Here is a 20,176-nt window from a genome sequence, read left to right on the forward strand (position 1 = left end):
ACTGACCCCAAAATCAATAGAGGTTATCTACTCTGCGAGTACAATCATTTGTAACTTTCTATAATCTGGTGGAATAAAATGTTTTGGGTTGTGTACTTGGTTTTGAGATATTTGCCAATGATGAAAGAGATCTGTACATTACAAGCTGATTTTAAGACATTATTTGGAATTATTTAACATGTCAAACATTTTAATATCATATTCTACCTTCAGAAAGATGGACCTTTAAATACATTTACTCACCAGTTTCCATTGATTCATAAATCAATTTTCATTTCTGTATACTGAATCCAAGCTTTATTCTACATTATCTGGATAAATGATGCTTTGCCACTACTTCCAGTTTATAAAAGTGCAGAACTACCTTAAGTCACACGACACATTTCAGGCCATATGGGTACCTCGCAACTTCAATGGTTGATAAAGACTCAGTGTAAGCCTATGAAATTTATCTCAGGGCATGCACAGGCACTCAGTAAAACAATCAGCCTTCTCTAAATCAGCTGGATGGCTTCCTCACATGCAAGAATTCTACATCTTGTGTGTGATTTAAACCCACAGCTGTCAGGGTATAGATAGTTATTTATCAAACTGAACCGATACAGGTACCTTTACTGGCAAACGTCTGGCACAAGCATCAATTAAGGTAAAAAGACAAATAAATGTGCAGCCACATATCAAAGATGTGACATTTTATAACTAGAGGGTCATGATGACCCTGAATCGCTCACCTGAGTAATATGATCCACCTGTTTCAAATGTCAAACTGATGCTAAAATATAAAGAAAGTAGGTCACATTCATGGCCACTGAAAGTCAGTTTTAAGATCGGTTTGCAAAACTGTACATGTCATCCAAATTTCAAGACTGTATCTTAAAAAACAAGAAAGTAGGTCAGTATGTCAAGGTCAAAGTCAGATGACCCCTAATCACTATGATCTAACAAGGCAGTCTGAAAGACAGCTAAATCCCCCGCCACTGCTATGGATAGTGAAAGGGTAAACCTTTGATTTTAGCTGTGACCTTGACCTTGAACTGACATGGCTGACTCATAAATTCTGCACAACGTCTTAATGAGGTGATCATTTGACCAAAGTTCCATGAAAATCCTTCAAGGGGTTTAGGAGATACAGAGCTGAAACCTTTGACCTTCAGTTGTGACCTTGACCTTGAGTTGACATGGCTGACTCATGAGTTCTTGATGAGGTGATCATTTGACCCAAGTTTGATGAAAATCCTTCAAGGGGTTAAGGAGATACAGAATGGACACCAAATGGAAGGCTCAAACCTTCGACCCTTAGTTGTGACCTTGACCTTGAGCTGGCATGGTTGACTCATAATTTCTGCACATCGTTCTGATGAGGTAATCATTTGACCCAAGTTTTATAATATTCCTTCAAGGGGTTTAGGAGATATAGAGCGGACACAAAATGGAAGGCTTAAACCTTTGACCTTCAGTTGTGACCTTGACCTTGAGCCGACATGGCTGACTCATAAGTTCTGCAGATCGCCTTGATGAGGTGATCGTTTGCCCCAAGTTTGATGAAAATCCTTCAAGGGGTCTAGGAGATATAGAGCGGACACAAAATGGAAGGCTCAAACCTTTGACCCTAAGTTGTGACCTTGACCTTGAGCCGGCATGACTGACTCATGGGTTCTGCACATCGTCTTGATAAGGTGATCATTTGACCCAAGTTTTATAAAATTCCTTCAAGGGGTTTAAGAGATATAGAGCTGACACAAAATGGAAGGCTCAAACCTTTGACCTGGAGTTGTGACCTTTGACCTTGAGCCGGCATGGCTGACTCATGGGTTCTGCACATCGTCTTGATGAGGTGATCATTTGACCCAAGTTTTATAAAATTCCTTCAAGGGGTTTAGGAGATATAGAGCGGAAACAAAATGGCAGGCTCAAACCTTTGACCTTGAGTTGTGACCTTGACCTTGAACCGACAAGGCTGACTCATGGGTTCTGCACATCGTCTTGATGAGGTGATCATTTGACCCAAGTTTCATGAAAATCCTTCAAGGGGTTTAGGAGATATGGATTGGACACAATTTTGTTACGGATGGAAGGACGGATGGATGGATGGAAGGATGGCCGCAGATTAATAATTTTTAAGTACATTTTCCTATATAACTCGTATAACAAGTGACCCCAGGGCGGGGCCTCTTTTCTCCCTAGTGGTATAATTTGAAAATCTTATAAGAGATCCACTAGGCAATGTTACACACCAAATATCAAAGGCCTATGCCTTGCAGTTTCAGGCAAGAAGATTTTTAAAGTTTTTTTCCTATATAAGTCTATGTAAAACTTGAGACCCCCCGGGACAGGACCTCTTTTCGCCCAAGGGTAATAATTTGAACAACTTTGGTAGAGGACCACAAGGTAACACAACATATCAAATATCAAAAGCCTATGCCTTGCAGTTTCAGGCAAGAAGATTTTTAAAGTTTTTTCCTATATAAGTCTATGTAAAACTTGAGACCCCCCGGGACAGGGCCTCTTCTCATCCCAAGGTAATAATTTGAATAATTTTGGTAGAGGACCACAAGGCAATTCTACATACCAAATATCAAAGGCCTAGGTCTTGTGGTTTTAGACAAGAAGATTTTAAAAGTTTTTTCCTATTTAAGTCGATGCAAAACTTGGGACCCCCGGGGCGGGGCCTCTTCACCCCAAGGGCATAATTTGAACAATCTTCTTAGAGGACCATTAGATGATGTAACATGCCAAATATCAAGGCTCTAGGCCTTACGGTTTTGGACAAGAAGATTTTTAAAGTTTTTCCTTTTGGTTGCCATGGCAACCAAAGTTCTGCATGGAATTCAATTCTCTGAACAATTTTAAAAGGGGACCACCCAAGGATCATTCCTATGAAGTTTGGTGTAATTCTGCCCAGTGGTTTTCAAGAAGAAGATTTTTTAGAAAATGTTGACGGACGCACGACGCATGACAGACACTGAGCGGTCACAAAAGCTCACCATGAGCCTTTGGCTCAGGTGAGCTAAAAATGAGCAAGCAAAACAGAAAGACTCAAGCAGAGGAATGCAAGAAGAAAATTACCTTCATTATGTCCCATTGCATACAGCAGGCACAGCGCAAACAGAGCCTCATAATCATTCTCTGTACATTCTAGTGCATGGAATATAGCTTCTAGGTACGGCCTACAACAGAATGTAATGCATGGAATATAGCTTCTAGGTACGGCCTACAACAGAATGTAATGCATGGAATACAGCTTCTAGGTATGGCCTACAACAGAATGTAATGCATGGAATACAGCTTCTAGTACGGCCTACAACAGAATGTAATGCATGGAATATAGCTTCTAGGTACGGCCTACAACAGAATGTAATGCATGGAATATAGCTTCTAGGTAAGGCCTACAACAGAATGTAATGCATGGAATATAGCTTCCATGTAAGGCCTACAACAGAATGTAATGCATGGAATATAGCTTCTAGGTGCGGCCTACAACAGAATGTAATGCATGGAATATAGCTTCTAGGTACGGCCTACAACAGAATGTAATGCATGGAATATAGCTTCTAGTACGGCCTACAACAGAATGTAATGCATGGAATATAGCTCCTAGGTACGGCCTACAACAGAATGGAATACAGCTTTTAGGTATGGCCTAGAACAGAATGTAATGCATGGAATATAGCTTCTAGGTACGGCCTACAACAGAATATAATGCATGGAATACAGCTTCCAGGTATGGCCTACAACAGAATGTAATGCATGGAATATAGCTCCTAGGTACGGCCTACAACAGAATGGAATACAGCTTTTAGGTACGGCCTACAACAGAATGTAATGCATGGAATACAGCTTCTAGGTGCGGCCTACAACAGAATGTAATGCATGGAATACAGCTTCTAGGTATGGCCTACAACAGAATGTAATGCATGGAATATAGCTTCTAGGTACGGCCTACAACAGAATGTAATGCATGGAATATACCTTCTAGGTATGGCCTACAACAGAATGTAATGCACGGAATATAGCTTCTAGGTACGGCCTACAACAAAATAAAACAAGAGCTGTCAGTGGACAGCGCGCTCGACTATTCTCAGTGCTTGACAGTATAATATAAGCTATGAGTAAATCTTTAAAATTACAATAAGCATATTCTAAGTCGAAAAGGGGCCATAATTCAGTCAAAATGCTTGATAGAGTTGCCTCCTCCTTTTTACAGACTGGGATCATGATGGTAAACAAATATGCAAAATATGAAAGCAATATCTCAATGGACTTTGAAAATATTTGGGGTAGTACGCAAACTTTAACATTTATTTTAAGTCGAAAAGGAGCCATAATTCAGTCAAAATGCTTGAAAGAGTTGCCTCCTCCTTTTTACAGACTGGGGTCATGATGGTTAACAAATATGCAAAATATGAAAGCAATATCTCAATGGACTTTGAAAATATTTGGGATGGTACGCAAACATTAACATTTGTGTGACGCTCACGCTAACGCTAACGCCGACGCCGATGCCGGGGCAAGTAGGATAGCTCCCTTATTCTTCGAATAGTCGAGCTAAAAAACAACTAGAAATGTGTCACAGACAAGGATGCCCCCGCAACATGAGAAAGGTTACAGGCATAAGTTATTTATAGTAACAACTAAGGGAAGATAATCTTAAACAAGAGGGCCAAGATGGCCCATGGTTGCTCACCCGAGAAACACACCATTACAGTGTAAACATGTCTGACCTAGTGATTTAATGGAAACAAATATTCTGGCCAATTTTCATTTAAATTGGACCAAAATTGTGGTCTCTTGAGTTTAAGGTAGTATGCGCCCTTTCTGGAGATTTTTAAAACATCGTCCGATTCTACTCAAATCTGGATTAAATACATGTCACACAACTGCCGTTGCGTAAATATAGTTTTTATTTTATTTTGACATCGGTAACATAGCATACATGTGATCTCCCGCGCGGGAGGGTCAAAATCCCGATTTTTGCACCTTGCCTCCCGCCTCCCGACCAAAACCATATTTCTCCCGCTTTTCAAAAAAAAAAAAAAAATCAATTATGACTGGATTGATAATTACCAAGGAGTGCCAAACATGTTTACACAGTAAATCAAAGTGTCACCGACTGTTGCGTATTATACATGTTTGACACACATGTAGCTGGAGGAAAGAGCTGTTTTTCACAGGTGAATCATTAATTGTTTGTTTTGATAAGGGATTAGACAAGCAGGGCCTTTTCCACCTGTCTCACGGGGCCGAATATCTGCCCCTTATCAATGCCAATTAAGCTCCATTTTTTACCAATTTGAAGCAAGAAACTCCCAGTCATAAGAAGTAATTCCCAACTGAAATGAATTTTAATTATTCAAAGAAAAATTTTCCTCGGTAATAAAATCACATAAATGGAAAAACCAACCCATTACTATTTTTAGAACAGGAGTGTTATTTCCCCTTATGGAGTTACGCCATTTTCTTCCAATGTTTACCAAATTAATTTGCTACTAAATCAGACATATTTCATTGAAAATTGGATGAAAACACACACTCATTTATTTGATAATATCAATCTACATTATTTTGGTAAGGGTAAATACATGTTGATGCATTTCTGTTTTCCATTTTTCCTGTCAAAATCATCAGTATTTTTATACGAAAGTGGGTGGGGTAAGGAATTTACATAATTTATGAGTTGTGTTCAGACCAATTTAGAGCTTCGTTTTTTTTAAGTCCTCGAGCAGAATAATGTTAGTGTATGTTCACCTTCATTTCAGACCTAAATTGAGACTTTGTTTCTACAAATTTAATCTGTTAAGAAAGTTTAAAGTTAGAACAAGGGGGGGCTTCTGTAAGATAGCATGCTCGACTTTTCTCAGTGATTGACTCTGAATTAAAGCTTTGCCAGTAAAAGGGGCATAATAGTCAATAGCTTTGGTTGTAACAGAGATATTAGACATTATATAAAACTTTAACCAAAAAAAATGAAGTTAAAAAGTGGCATAACTCTGTCAATATTCAAATCAAGAGTTATGAGGATTGTTTCTTCTGGTGGAGACTTATATACATTTTTTGTGGCCAAAAATGTTGGATTTTGCCTCTAAGTTATGTGTCCGCGCGCTTAATTTATGTCAAGAAAAAACTCCAGTTCTGAGACCCCAACTCCAGCTGAAAAATGGCAAACCTCCAGTTTTGGGATTCTGAACTTATCACATGTATGAACATAGCAACATAATGACGTCAAAGCGCCATCTGGCAGCTCTTACTGAAATCGGGGTGTTTCTGTGTTTTTTCGTTGTATCTTTTTTATTAGTGCATCAAAATTTAAAATTCAAACTACACTGTAATCACGAAGAAAATATCTGTGAAAACATTACTATATATTTGTCGTTAATTCTTCGAGTGTGTGTAAATCAGTAAAAATGCAACGTGAAAACGTTATAAACGTACTGTTGCATCTTTGACTGCGTATAACGAAAAAACGGCGTGGTAATTTTTTTTCAGAAATTTGCTGTGAATTCCTCTATCATTTCTGCACTAAATGGATTAATAAAAAACATATCTTCTCGATTTAGATTTTTCAGCATTCAGCTCGATATGAAACGCGATGCATTGTTTGTGTAACGTCAAATATTTATCATGTCACTTGGCAGTGATTCATATCAGTTTAATTTCTTAAAATTTCGATATCCAAAGACTTAAACAAATGTTTAAAATGAAAACTTATGAAAACTGTTCACTTATGTTGGGTATAAACCAATGAAAACAACACACATACACTTCAATTTACGGACATTTCATTGTCGTTATAATATTTAAAAAAAGAAACAAAAAAAAAAACAAACAAAAAAATAGAATTATCTACTACAACCAGCTATTCTTGAAGCTGTTCATTTAGTAGTTGTAATCCATTGGAATAATTTTTTTTCACTACTAAAATATGTTTGTTATCATGACAATTTCGACAACGGTCTGTTGACTTCCTCAGATGTATCATACTACGAATATCGGCTATCTTCGGCCTTGTCCGTCAGTTTCCGTAATATGATTTATCTAATGAAGACAACAGACCATTGCCAATACTGTGATGGTAATAAACATATTTTAGAAGTGAAAAAAAACTTCCAATAATACCAGCTATTTCTATTTGTCATCCTTGTAGAGAGTAGAACAGTGCAAGAACAGTAGAACGCCTCTAAATTAGGCGTCCTTTTTGTAAAAATAAAATGCTAGTTAGTAAGTAACTGATTTACTGAAAAAATGATGATACAAGGCATAGGAAACATTTTTTCAAAAAAAAAAAAAAAAATTCGTCCGGTATCTGGGATACAAGGATAGCCAGTTCAGACGGATAAGTTTCGTATATTTATTCAAAGATGTGTATAACGATGCGCAGTGATATCTATTTTGAGGGTAACATTGAAATATCACATGCGCGAATTTTATGTGCTACGGCTCACTGATGAAAGTAATCTGAATCCCAGCGGTCGCTTGCATGGAGCGCTGGCTGATAAGAGAACATGCCCAAAGGGTACATAACAATAAAAGAAATTTTTCTTTGTTTCATATAAAATTCAGCTACTTCAAAACAATTTAAATACAATTTCTAGATTTTCACCCCGTCGTAGATCTATTCTTTCCACAAGATATCCACACAAGAAAACGAAAAGAAAAAGGGGTGTTGAATAGTTTGCAGTGAAATACAAGTCAACTGAAATCATGGTACCCTCATATTGCCGCATTTCAGAAAGCGAACTGCAAAATAAATACCCTGCTTTCATTTTCAAGGAAACAACTCGAAAACATGCATGAAAAGTTTCTTATTTCATGTAAAATTCAGTTCATGAGTTAAATAATGCGCATTTTGGCCCCGGTTGACGCGAAAATGCGCGAAAAATGGGAAAATCAGGATCAATTTGTTAGTTTATATTTCATTCACTGTTATAAATGTACACATACATCATAGTTTGAACAATGTAAGTAGGAAAAGATAAGAATGAAAGTCACATAGTCTTAATCTTAAATAATTCTTCTCTGATTAATCTATTAGAGACTTCTTTCGACTGAATCACGGAAGCACATTTTTCACCCAGTTACTGCTATATACCATATGGGTTTTGTTCGTCTCATAATTATTTTATGACGATTTCTGTCGGTATAATAAAATATTGCATTCGAAAGTGTGACATGAAAATCGTTCACCCCTCTGAACAAGAATATCAAGCCTTTATTTCACTTTTATGAGAAATAAAGAGGGAAAAAAATGAAATTTCCTTTAAAATCATTAATATACCTGTGTTATTTTTTTGTTGTTTTTTTTGGTTGTTTTTTTGTTGTCTTTTTTGTCATTTCATCGACGATCGGATTTTTTATATCACCCTCTCGTGAGAGCAAAATTTATATATTATTTTATCTCACATAAATATCTAATGCAAATTTTCCATTATATTTCCGTTAGCTTAACTCAATGATATATCATACCCACCAGTGATTTTTTAACTCCTGCGCAAAGCCGTTATTTTCAATTTATGCGCATGTGATATGATACATAATTTCATATCACATGCGCAACTACACTATTTTGGTTTGAGTGTAGGACAAAATCCCCTGCGGACAAAACCCCCTTTGCTCATTTTTGCATAGGCGGACAAAATCCCCTTCATGTTTTTTACAAGGAGGACAAAACCCCCTTCGCACTTTTTTCCAAGGAGGACAAAACCCCCTTCGCATTATCTATAGGGAGGACAAACCCCCCTTCATCCTAGAATGAAAAGAGCAAATTATATATTATATAATAATACATAACTAATCAAAGTATCTGAGAGTTATTTAAGAATTTACTTTAATGAACAGTTCAGTGAGAAAAACCTACAATTAACAGGTCAATTAATTATGAGATATTTTACACTTATTTATTTCAACAAACTAGTATAATTGTATATGTATAATCTGATTAATTTCAAAGTCATTATGGAACAAACTGTAATAATTGTATATAATAGGATAAATACATCAATTATCCATATTATAAACATTAATTATTATTATCTTCAAGACATCTCTTTCTATAAATAAAATGAAAAATCTTAATAATCTATATTATTGTTTTCCCTTTATTTCCTTATAATAAAAAAAGCAAAGGGGGTTTTGTCCTCCTTGTAAAATATGTGAAGGGGGGTATTGTCCTCCTTGTAAAATTCAGCAAAGGGGATTTTGTCCTCCTTGTAAAAAACATAAAGGGGGTTTTGTCCGCTAATGCAAAAATGAGCAAAGGGGGTTTTGTCCGCAGGGGATTTTGTCCGGATCCCTTTTGGTTTTCTATGCATGTGATATTATTTTTTCATATCTCCTATTGAGATATCTTTACTTTCACATTGATAAAAAGACTGAGATGATACATTTTCATACGAAGCGTTTATAGATATTTCAACCATCAACAATAACGTCACACGCACAATGCGCCGCGTTTCAAATTGAGTTGAATTATGCAAAATCTAAATCGGGAAGATATGTTTTTTATTAGTCCATTTAGTGCAGAAATGATAGAGAAATTCACAGCAAATTTCTAAAAAAAAAATTACCGCGCCGTTTTTTCGTTATACGCAGTCAAAGATACAACAGTGCGTTAAAAACAGGTACGTTTATAACGTTTTGACGTTGCATTTTTAGTGATTTACATACACTCGGAGAATTAACGACAAATATATAGTAATGTTTTCATAGATATTTTCTTCGTGATTACAGTGTAGTTTGAATTTTAAATTTTGATGCACTAATAAAAAAGATACAACGATAAAAGACAGAAACATCCCGATTTCAGTTAGAGCCGACAGATGGCGCTTTGATGTCATTATGCTGCTATGGTACCGACGTCAGAATAAAACAAAAAGTTCATAAAACCAATGGCAGTTGTATCAAGTTTATTTAATCCAAATTTGAAAGGAATCCGAGGACTTTTTAAAAATCTCAACAAAGGGCGCATACTACCTTAAACAAGTATTTTCTTAGATATGACCTAATGACGTAAACTTTGACTCCAGATGACCCATATTCAAACTTGACCTAGATTTTACCAAAGTAATCATTCTGACAAAATTTCATGAAGATCAATTGAAAAATACAGTCTCTAACGCATACACAAGGATTTTCTTTGATTTGATCTAGTGACCTAGTTTTTGACCCTAGATGACCCATATTCAAACCTGACCTAGATTTCCTCAAGGCAATCATACCGACTAAATTTCATGAAAATCAATTGAAAATTACAGTCTGTATAGCATACACAAGCTTTTTCTATAATTTGACCTATTGACCTACTTTTTGATCCCAGATGACCCATATTCAAACTCAACCTAGATTTCATCAAGGCAATCATTCTGACCAAATTTCACGCGGACCAATTGAAAAATACAGTCTCCATCGCATACACAAGGTTTTTCTTTGATTTGACCTAGTGACCTAGTTTTTGACCCTAGATGACCCATATTCAAACCTGACCTAGATTTCCTCAAGGCAATCATACCGACTAAATTTCATGAAAATCAATTGAAAATTACAGTCTGTATAGCATACACAAGCTTTTTCTATAATTTGACCTATTGACCTACTTTTTGATCTCAGATAACCCATATTCGAACTAGACCTAGATTTCATCAAGGCAATCATTCCGACCAAATTTCATGAAGATCAATTGAAAAATACAGCCTCTATTGCTTACACAAGGTTTATTTTTGATTTGACCTTGTGACCTAGTTTTTGACCCCAGATAACCCATTTTCGAATTCAGCCTAGATTCTATCAAGGTAATCATTCTGACAAAATTTCATGAAGATCAGTTGAAAAATACAGCCTCTATTGCATACACAAGGTTTTTCTTTGATTTGACCTAGTGACCTAGTTTTTGCTCCCAGATGACCCATTTTTGAACTTGGCCTAGATTTCATTAAGGCAATCATTCTGACCCAAATTTCATGATCAGTTGAAAAATACAGTCTCAATTGCATACACAAGGTTTTTCTTTGATTTGACCTAGTGACCTAGTTTTTGCTCCCAGACAAAATTTCATGAAGATAAGTTGAAAAATACAGAATCTATCACATACACAAGCTAAATTTGACAGACAGACAGACGACAGATGCCGGACATCGAGCCATCACAAAAACTCACCTGAGCAGGTGAGCTAAAAAAAGTCCACAAAAAAAGTTTTGCGCATGACACATCGCCTATCCATGCTTACTATTTGCATCAAATTATTTTGAAATCGGACCGGACACGAATACCATATTATCAGTATATATGTAATGAAAATTGTCTAAGTTCAACCAAGGACTGTGACATTGACCTTTGAGCTAGGGACCTGGTTTTTGCGCATGACACAACGTCTATCCATGCTTCTTATTTGTGTCAAATTATTTTGAAATTTGACCATGTATGTCAAAGTTATGGACCAGACACAAATATCACCCTTTCACGAACATACAAACGGACAAACTGACCAACGGACAAACACACACATGAACAGGGGTAACACTATATGCCCCCCATTTTATGTAACTATGTACAATACAAAGTAACCTGTATAATTTCTGATGATACTTATTTAGAGCTCTACATATTAAGCAAATGCTATACAGGACTCCTGCTTTGCCTTAGTCCTAGAAGTCTATTCCAAAACAATATCAATACTAACAAGGGTACCATAGTCACAAAATAAACGAGACCTTATTTGAAAAAAACGGGTGTCATGGGTGACCTACATATAAAGTTTGGTTACAACATGTGGAAGCATTCCCCTTTCATATGCAGTTTTATAATAAAGGTCACAGTGACCTTGACATTTTACATACTGACCTTGACCTCCAAATGGGTGTCATTGTTGACCTAACAAAGCTGTTAAAAAGGGGCATCACTCTGTCAAAATTCAAACCAGAGTTATGGGAATAGTTTCTCCTGGTGCAAACTTTGATAGCAAATAACTATTTCAAGTTTCAAGTAAACAGCTTTGATATTAACAGAAATATTTGACTTTATAGAATACTTAAACCAAAGTGACGCTAACACTGTGGCGAGTGCAATAGCTCTACTTTTTCTTCAAAAGTCGAGCTTAAAATGAACTCTGAAGTTAATAAGTGGAATCATTCACCTTTCATATGCATTCTAATAAAAGAAGTCACAGTGAACTTTACATATGACCTATTGAGCTTGACCTAGGAACCTGGTTCTAGACATGACAATCAATCTCATGATGGTGAACAATTGTGCCAAGTTACATCAAAATCCCTCCATGCACGAAGAAGAAATACTCCAGACAAAGTTTCAATTCTTGTATCAGAACTTTGACCTCTAAATATGACCTTTTCCTTAGACCTAGTGACCTGGTTCTAGACATGACATTCTGTCTCATAATGGTGAATAATTGTGCCAAGTTGCATCAAAATCTCTCCATGCATGAAGAAGAGATGCTCCAAAAAAAAGTCATTCTTGTATCTGACCTTTGGCCTCTAAGTGTGACACTGACCTTAAACCTAGGGACCTGTTTCTTGCATAAGACACTCCGCTCATTGTGGTGAACATTTGTGCCAAGCTACATCAAAATCCCTCCATGCATGAAGAAGAAATGCTGCAGACAAAGTTTTCATTCTTGTATCCAACCTTTGACCTCTAAGTGTGACCTTGACCTTAGACCTAGGGAACTGGTTCTTGCACATTACACTTTGTCCTATAATAGTGTACAAATGTGCCAAGTCACATCAAAATCCCTCCATGCATGAAGAAGAAAGTTTGTGGATGCTGCTCCCGCCCACACACCATGGGCGTTCCCATAATACGTCAGACCCTGTCTTTCAGATGGGCGTATCAAAAAATTGGTCACCAAACTTATTCTTTAGTCATGGTGACCTCAAAAATATTACCATTTACTCAATTATAAATTAAGTTGTGGCAAACTTGGGTTTTGGCTTAGGATAACTTTGCATTTTATGAATATATTTGTGAGTTACTGTTTTGAACTGGTTGATGGACAGTGACTTAGCGAGTATCTTATTACACAATTGTGGTGAAAGTTTTAATGTTATTCTGAATGACATTCATAAAGTTATAGGCAAAACAAACTGCATATTTGTCCTGACTAGGAACAGTTACTGTAAACAATTACAACTAGAAGATGCTTTTGTAAAAAAGTGCATGTCTCCCCCAATGCAAAGTTGTACAGGCAAGAAGTCAATAGGGGTCAGGAGCGAAAGTCAAAATAATGCTGATGGTTGGCTGCAATAGGGATCATCTACTTGGCATGTCCAGTCATCCCATTAAGTTTCAACATTCTTGGCCTAGTGGTTCTCAAGTTACTGTTCAGGCTCCTGTGACCTTGACCTTTGATCAAGTGATCCCAAAATAAATAGGGGTCATCTACTCTGCATGTCCAATCATCCTATTAAGTTTCAACATTCTAGGTCAAGTGGTTCTCAAGTTACTGTCTGGATATGATTTTACATGACCAGGCCCCTGTGACTTTGACCTTTAATAGACTGGCCCAAAAATCAATACGGGTCATCTACTCTGTATGTTCAATCATCCTTTGAAGTTTCAAAATTTTGGATCAAGTGGTTCTCAAGTTATTGATCTGAAATGGTTTTCAATGTGCAGGCCCCTGTGACCTTGACCTTTAATGGAGTGACCCCAAAAACAATAGGGGTCATCTCACTTCAGACCAATCATCCTATGAAGTTTCAAAATTCTTGGTCAAGTGGTTCTCAAGTTACTGACTGGAAATGGTTTTCCATGTTCACGCCTGTGACCTTGACCTTTAACAGTAACCCCAAAATCAATAGGGGTCATCTACTCTGCATGACCAATCATCCTTTGAAGTTTCAACATTCTGGGTCAAGTGGTACTCAAGTTATTGATCTAAAATGGTTTTCAATGTTCAGGCCCCTGTGACCTTGACCTTTAACGGAGTGACCCCAAAAACAATAGGGGTCATCTTCTCTGCATGATCAATCATCCTATGAAGTTTCAACACTCTGGGTCAAGTGGTTCTCAAGTTGTTGATTGGAAATGGTTTTCAATGTTCAGGCCCCTGTGACCTTGACCTTTAATGGTGTTACCCTAAAAACAATAGGGGTCTACTCCAGCAGCCCTACCACCTTAAGTTTGATAAGGGTTAACATTATTTGGGACAGTCTTATGCAGTGTGTGGAATTTTCTTACAGTACTGTCACTGTGTATAATGCAGCATTATAAAGGAAATTTGTGTATACAATTTAAATGACATTTTGTGACTGTTTATATTTACTGATATATATTAGACAAATTAGAACTTTGTAGTTATGAATATGTTTTGTGAGGAAAAAATAGATTTATAAAACTGCACTTATTATTGTGTGTTCATGTAAGAAATATGCTGTCTAATTTCTCAATATCAAAGTGATGTGATAATAGAATTTTCTCATCAAGGTAACTTACCAGTACTATTGTCTAATGAGAATGAACCAAGTGTAGCCAATCCTCAATGACTGGCCAAGCGTTAACAAAATCTTTTTCTCGTCTGTAAAATTCTGTGAAGGTAACTTACCTATTATCTAATGAGAATGAACCAAGTGTAGGAGAGGTCCCGCCTCCCATCCTCAATGACTGGCTACGTGTAGATAAAATCTTCTCCTCGTCTGTAGAGTTCTGTGAGGGCACAGTCTCATCAAAAACTTCATCCTGGTCCCCTGTAGCACCAGCTTCTGTAATGTATACAAAGTCATCTTTCAAACTTCAGAGAGAACATTTATGAATACCCAAGAAGGCACCTTTAAATATCCCCTTGAGGGTTCAAATAAGCAAACTAGGATTTTCAATTTATTAACAGGTTACAGAAAAGAAATTCATATACAGTTGAAAATTATTAATATTATTGTTTAAGCAACCATCTGTATAAAGTGAAGCTTTAAATTTCGCCAAAACGTTTTACTTTATGAGCCGTGCCATGAGAAAACCAACATAGTGCGTTTGCGACCAGCATGGATCCAGACCAGCCTGCGAATCCGCGCAGTCTGGTCAGATCCATCTTGTTCACTATTCAAGCCTATTGGAACTGGAGAAACTGTTACCGAACAGCACGGATCCTGACCAGACTGCACGGATGCGCAGGCTGGTCTGGATCCATGCTGGTCGCAAAGCCACTATGTTGATTTTTTCTATGGCACGGCTCATATATCAACAGTTGAACCTGCCTTAGTGGCCACCTGTATTAAGCGGCCACTTGTCTTAAGCAGCCTGTCAGTTTTCTTCAGATTTTATTCTAATTTCAACTGGTCTTAAGCGGCCATTAGTCTAAACCTTTAGCCCGCTTGTGGCAAGTGATTTTGCTTTTGTGACCAGTGCAGACCAAGATCAGCCTGCACATCTATGAATGAAACTGAATGACGGACCAGTCCATTTTAGAAATTTAGTAAGGTAAAGGTTAAGCAACCTGACTGGGTAGTTCAATTAGCTGGAAGGTTTGACTGTATATACAGTTAACTTTAATTACAGGACCATTCCCACCAGTGACCATACAAATCCTCAGCCCAAGCAGGTAAAATTGTAAATTTCTGCAAACTGTCTAATTGAAATGGATACAATTAACTTTTCTAACAGTCCAGCCAACAAAAAATATCACAGCCAGTGACTTTTGGAAGTGTTACCTTTAGCCTGTTGGCAGCTAGTGGGTTTGCCATTGTGACCACTGAAGACCAAGATCACCATGCACGTCTGTGCAGGCTGATCATGGTCTGCATTATTCGCTTTTCAGTCAGTAAATTTTCAGTGAACACCCCTTCAAATGACAAATGGTATTGCCCAAACTGAATGATAGATCAGAACATTTTAAAACTTTAGCAGGCTAAAGGTAAAACAATATCTATCAATTTCAAACTTTGATTCACATAGGTTATCAACAGTTCAACATATTTCTTGTCTTTCTAAATTTACTGAAATTTTTATTAGGAGGCTTTTCTATTAAGACTGAACAACTTTCTAGCAGTCTCTTCTGTGGTCTCTTCATACAATGTCGACTGTATTGTATTTGCTTTTCAACTGAGTATGAAACAAGAGCTGTCACAGAAGACAGCGCGCCTGACTATTTCGATACTGGATAGTGAAACTGGGCACATCTGAGGAAACTGGAGCTGTTACTGGAGTGTTTAATGACTCCAATGGTGGATGAAGGTATTGCACAATAGCTTGAGTCTGTGTAAAAAATATTAGGTAATAAAAAAGGTAAAGATAAAATGTATCAAAACACTACATAAGTATAATTCTAAGCAAAAAGTAGGCATAATTAATAAAATACTGGTGCAAGTGTTAAGCACCTTGTGTCATATGATGTGAGTGATGATGTGGAACAACTAGTTCAAGTTTGAATCAAATGCATATCGTAACTAGAGCTATCACTAAAGGTGATGAATGTACCCCCCACATGCACTGACACAGTACATTGCAATTTGACGCACACAAGATTGCATAATTATGTGGACTGTATGTATATAGACTGTATGTATACAGTATAGTAACAAAAAACAAAGTCCCATAACTATGCAGAATATTTATCTAAAAGAATGTAACATGCACCATGCACAACTAGGGTTGGTACTGATCACTTGTGTGAAGTTTCATTAAATTGTGTATAAGGGTTTGGTAGATTAGGCACGCACAAGATTGCATATGCAGACTGTATGTACATAGCATGTTAACAAGAAACAAAGTCCCATAACTCTGCAATTTTTGTCGCTGAAAGAACCTAACATGCCCCATGCACAACTACTGTTGTTACTGATCACTTGTGTGAAGTTTCATTAAATTGTGTCAAGGGGATGAGGAGAGATGGTGCGCACAAGTTTGTGTCTATGTATATAGTATAGTAACAAAAAAACAAAGTCCCATAACTCTGCAAATTTTTTTTCTGAAAGAATCTAACATGCCCAATGCACAACTACTGTTATTACTGATCACTTGTGTGAAGTTTCATTAAATTGTGTCAAGGGGATGAGGAGAGATGGTGCGCATAAGATTGTGTCTATGTATATAGAATAGTAACAAAAAAACAAAGTCCCATAACTCTGCAAATTTTTTTTCTAAAAGAACCTAACATGCCCCATGCACAACTACTGTTGGTACTGATCACTTGTGTGAAGTTTCATTAAATTGTGTCAAGGGGATGAGGAGAGATGGTGCGCACAAGATTGTGTCTATGTATATAGTATAGTAACAAAAAAACAAAGTCCCATAACTCTGCAAATTTTTTTTCTAAAAGAACCTAACATGCCCCATGCACAACTACTGTTGGTACTGATCACTTGTGTGAAGTTTCATTAAATTCTGTCAAGGGGATAAGGAAAGATGGTGCACACAAAACTGCGTCTACGGACAGATGGACAGACAGACAGACAGACAACCTGAAACCAGTATACCCCCCCTTACAACTTTGTTGTCGGGGGGTACAATAACTGAGATATAGTGAAAATGCATCAAAATTAACCTTGAATTCTAAGTATAAAGGTTTATAATTCATAAGAAAAGTCCCATAAGTATGCAGAATATTTATCTAAAAGAACATGCACCATGCACAACTAGGGTTGGTACTGTGAAGTTTCATTAAATTGTGTGCAAGGGTTCAGAAGATTAGGCGCGCACAAGATTGCATATGCAGACTGTATGTACATAGTATGTTAACAAGAAACAAAGTCCCATCACTCTGCAATTTTTGTTGTTGAAAGAACCTAACATACCCCATGCACAACTACTGTTTTTACTGATCACTTGTGTGAAGTTTCATTAAATTGTGTCAAGAGGATGAGGAGAGATGGTGCGCAAACTATTGAGACCAACAGCTGCTAGTTTTAAGTATCAATATAAACTCCTATCTTGAGATTTGTTTGTTTGTTTTGGGTTTAATGCCGTTTTTCAACAGTATTGCAGTTACATAACAGCGAGCAGTCAACCTAACCTGTGTGTCTGGATTCTGTACCAGTACAAACCTATTCTCAGTAAGTAACTGCCAACTTCCCCACATGAATCAGAAGGTGGAGGATGATAAATGATTTCAGACACACTGTCTTTTATCAAATCTTCACAGAGAACATTGGTCTCGCCCATAAATCGAACCCATGACCTCGCGAACCATAGATCTGTGTTCTCCTTTTTTAAGCTAAATGGGCGGGCTCCTCTCTTGAGATACTGGGACACTTGCAAGTAAAAGGCCTACTATGTTGGTACAAGAAATTTTAAGATATAGATAAGATGATACATGCTTGAAATCACACAATCATCACCAGGGAAGAAAAATGCCTGCAATGTTGAAACGGGAAATTTTACAAAACATATAACATAATGCTTCCTGTGTTAAAGCAGTTGACATCTCACACCGGGAAGTTAAACGCCTACAATGTTGGAACAGGAATTTTACAAAACATTAACATAATGCTTCCTGTGTTAACGAAGTTGACATCTCACATGGGGAAGTTAAACGGCTACAATGCTGGTACAGGAAGTTTTATAAAACGCACAATGCAATACTGAGATGCTTTGAAAACCCAAATGAATCACTATTCGAAGTATCATATTTCCATAATGGCATTATTTTTACTGAAGAGAAGGTAGTACTCTCGGTGGTCTATTTTCGCTACTTTATGTGTAAAATACCACTCGAGAGAGATTTCAACATATTCTTAAATAATAATCTGCAAGACATGACCTAAACCACCAACACTCTCGTTTTATCAATACTTTACACCAAGTTAGGCTTCTAACTATGACATCACTAAGTAAGCCTATAGAAAATTACCCAAACATTTTCGGTGGATAAAGTTTATTTTCCATGCAAGCTGATCATGGTCTGCACTGTTCGCTATTCAGTCAGTAAATTTTCATTGAACACCCTTTTGAATAATAAGTGGTATAACAACAAGAGCTGTCTGTGGACAGTGTGCTCGACTATTCTCAGTGCTTGATAGTAAAATATAAGCAATGAGTAAAACTTTAACTTTACAATAAGCATATTCTAAGTCAAAAAGGGGCCATAATTCAGTCAAAATGCTTGATAGAGTTGCCTTCTCCTTTTTACAGACTGGGGTCATGATGGTAAACAAGTATGCAAAATATGAAAGCAATATCTCAATGGACTTTGAAAATATTTGGGGGGTGGTACGCAAACTTTAACATTTATTCTAAGTTGAAAAGGGGCCATAATTCAGTCAAAATGCTTGATAGAGTTGCCTCCTCCTTTTTACAGACTGGGGTCATGATGGTAAACAAGTATGCAAAATATGAAAGCAATATCTCAATGAACTTTGAAAATGTTTGGGGTGGTAAGCAAACTTTAATATTTATTCTAAGTCGAAAAGGGGCCATAATTCAGTCAAAATGCTTGATAGAGTTGCCTCCTACCTTTTACAGACTGGGGTCATGATGGTAAACAAGTATGCAAAATATGAAAGCAATATCTCAATGGACTTTGAAAATATTTGGGGTGGTACGCAAACTTTAACATTTGTGTGACGCTCACGCTAACGCCGACACCGGGGCAAGTAGGATAGCTCCCCTATTATTCGAATAGTCAAGCTAAAAATTGAATGATAGACCAGTCCATTTTAAAAATTTAGCCGGGTATAGGTAAAAAGAAATCTTAAACATAAAATTTATGTCTGCACAAAGCAATAGAATGACACCATGATACTGTGTAACTTAATACTAGATGCCCACGGGCAACATGTCAAGCCTGCCAGCTGTCAAAAGGACTAACGTTTATAATACTATCTGGCTGCTACAGAACTGATTGCTGCAAACATTTCTGCCCAGATATTTGAGAACATGTCCATCCATGACTAAGATACAGCTCAGACAAGAGAAACTGCATCATATTTTGACCTTTGACCCCTAAGTGTGACCTTGACCTTTCAAATACTTATGTGACAGACTGTCTCATTGAGGCAAACAATTAAGCCAAGTTACCATATGATAGCGTGTTATTTCTGCGGTCAAAATATTCTGTTTTGGCTCAAAAAAATATGGAACAAATTTCTGTGCGTTTAATATCTGCATTTTCACATAAAAGGAAGAGAAATTTCTGCGTCTTCGATGCCAAGGAGCATGATCAGGCGGCGTGAAAATGATGGCGTATGAAAACAATAAACTAAATTACAGGTAACTGCTGTAAGGTAACTTTGCTTTTAATGAA

General features: G+C 37.0%; 1 protein-coding gene across 2 annotated transcripts in view; it reads right to left on the reverse strand.

Annotated features, from left to right (window-relative positions):
- LOC128554415 (protein CLEC16A-like) overlaps positions 1 to 20,176 on the reverse strand; it is a 181,945-nt gene that overhangs the window by 117,704 nt on the left and 44,065 nt on the right. For both annotated transcript variants that reach the window (XM_053535705.1, XM_053535701.1), the window contains exons 12-13: positions 14,549 to 14,705; positions 3,067 to 3,167 (exon numbers count right to left, since the gene is read on the reverse strand). In XM_053535705.1, the coding sequence (XP_053391680.1) occupies positions 3,067 to 3,167; positions 14,549 to 14,705 (258 nt within the window). The remainder of the gene's footprint in view (positions 1 to 3,066; positions 3,168 to 14,548; positions 14,706 to 20,176) is intronic.

Source organism: Mercenaria mercenaria, chromosome 2 (assembly GCF_021730395.1).
Source record: "Mercenaria mercenaria strain notata chromosome 2, MADL_Memer_1, whole genome shotgun sequence".
NCBI classification, from domain to species: domain Eukaryota; kingdom Metazoa; phylum Mollusca; class Bivalvia; order Venerida; family Veneridae; genus Mercenaria; species Mercenaria mercenaria.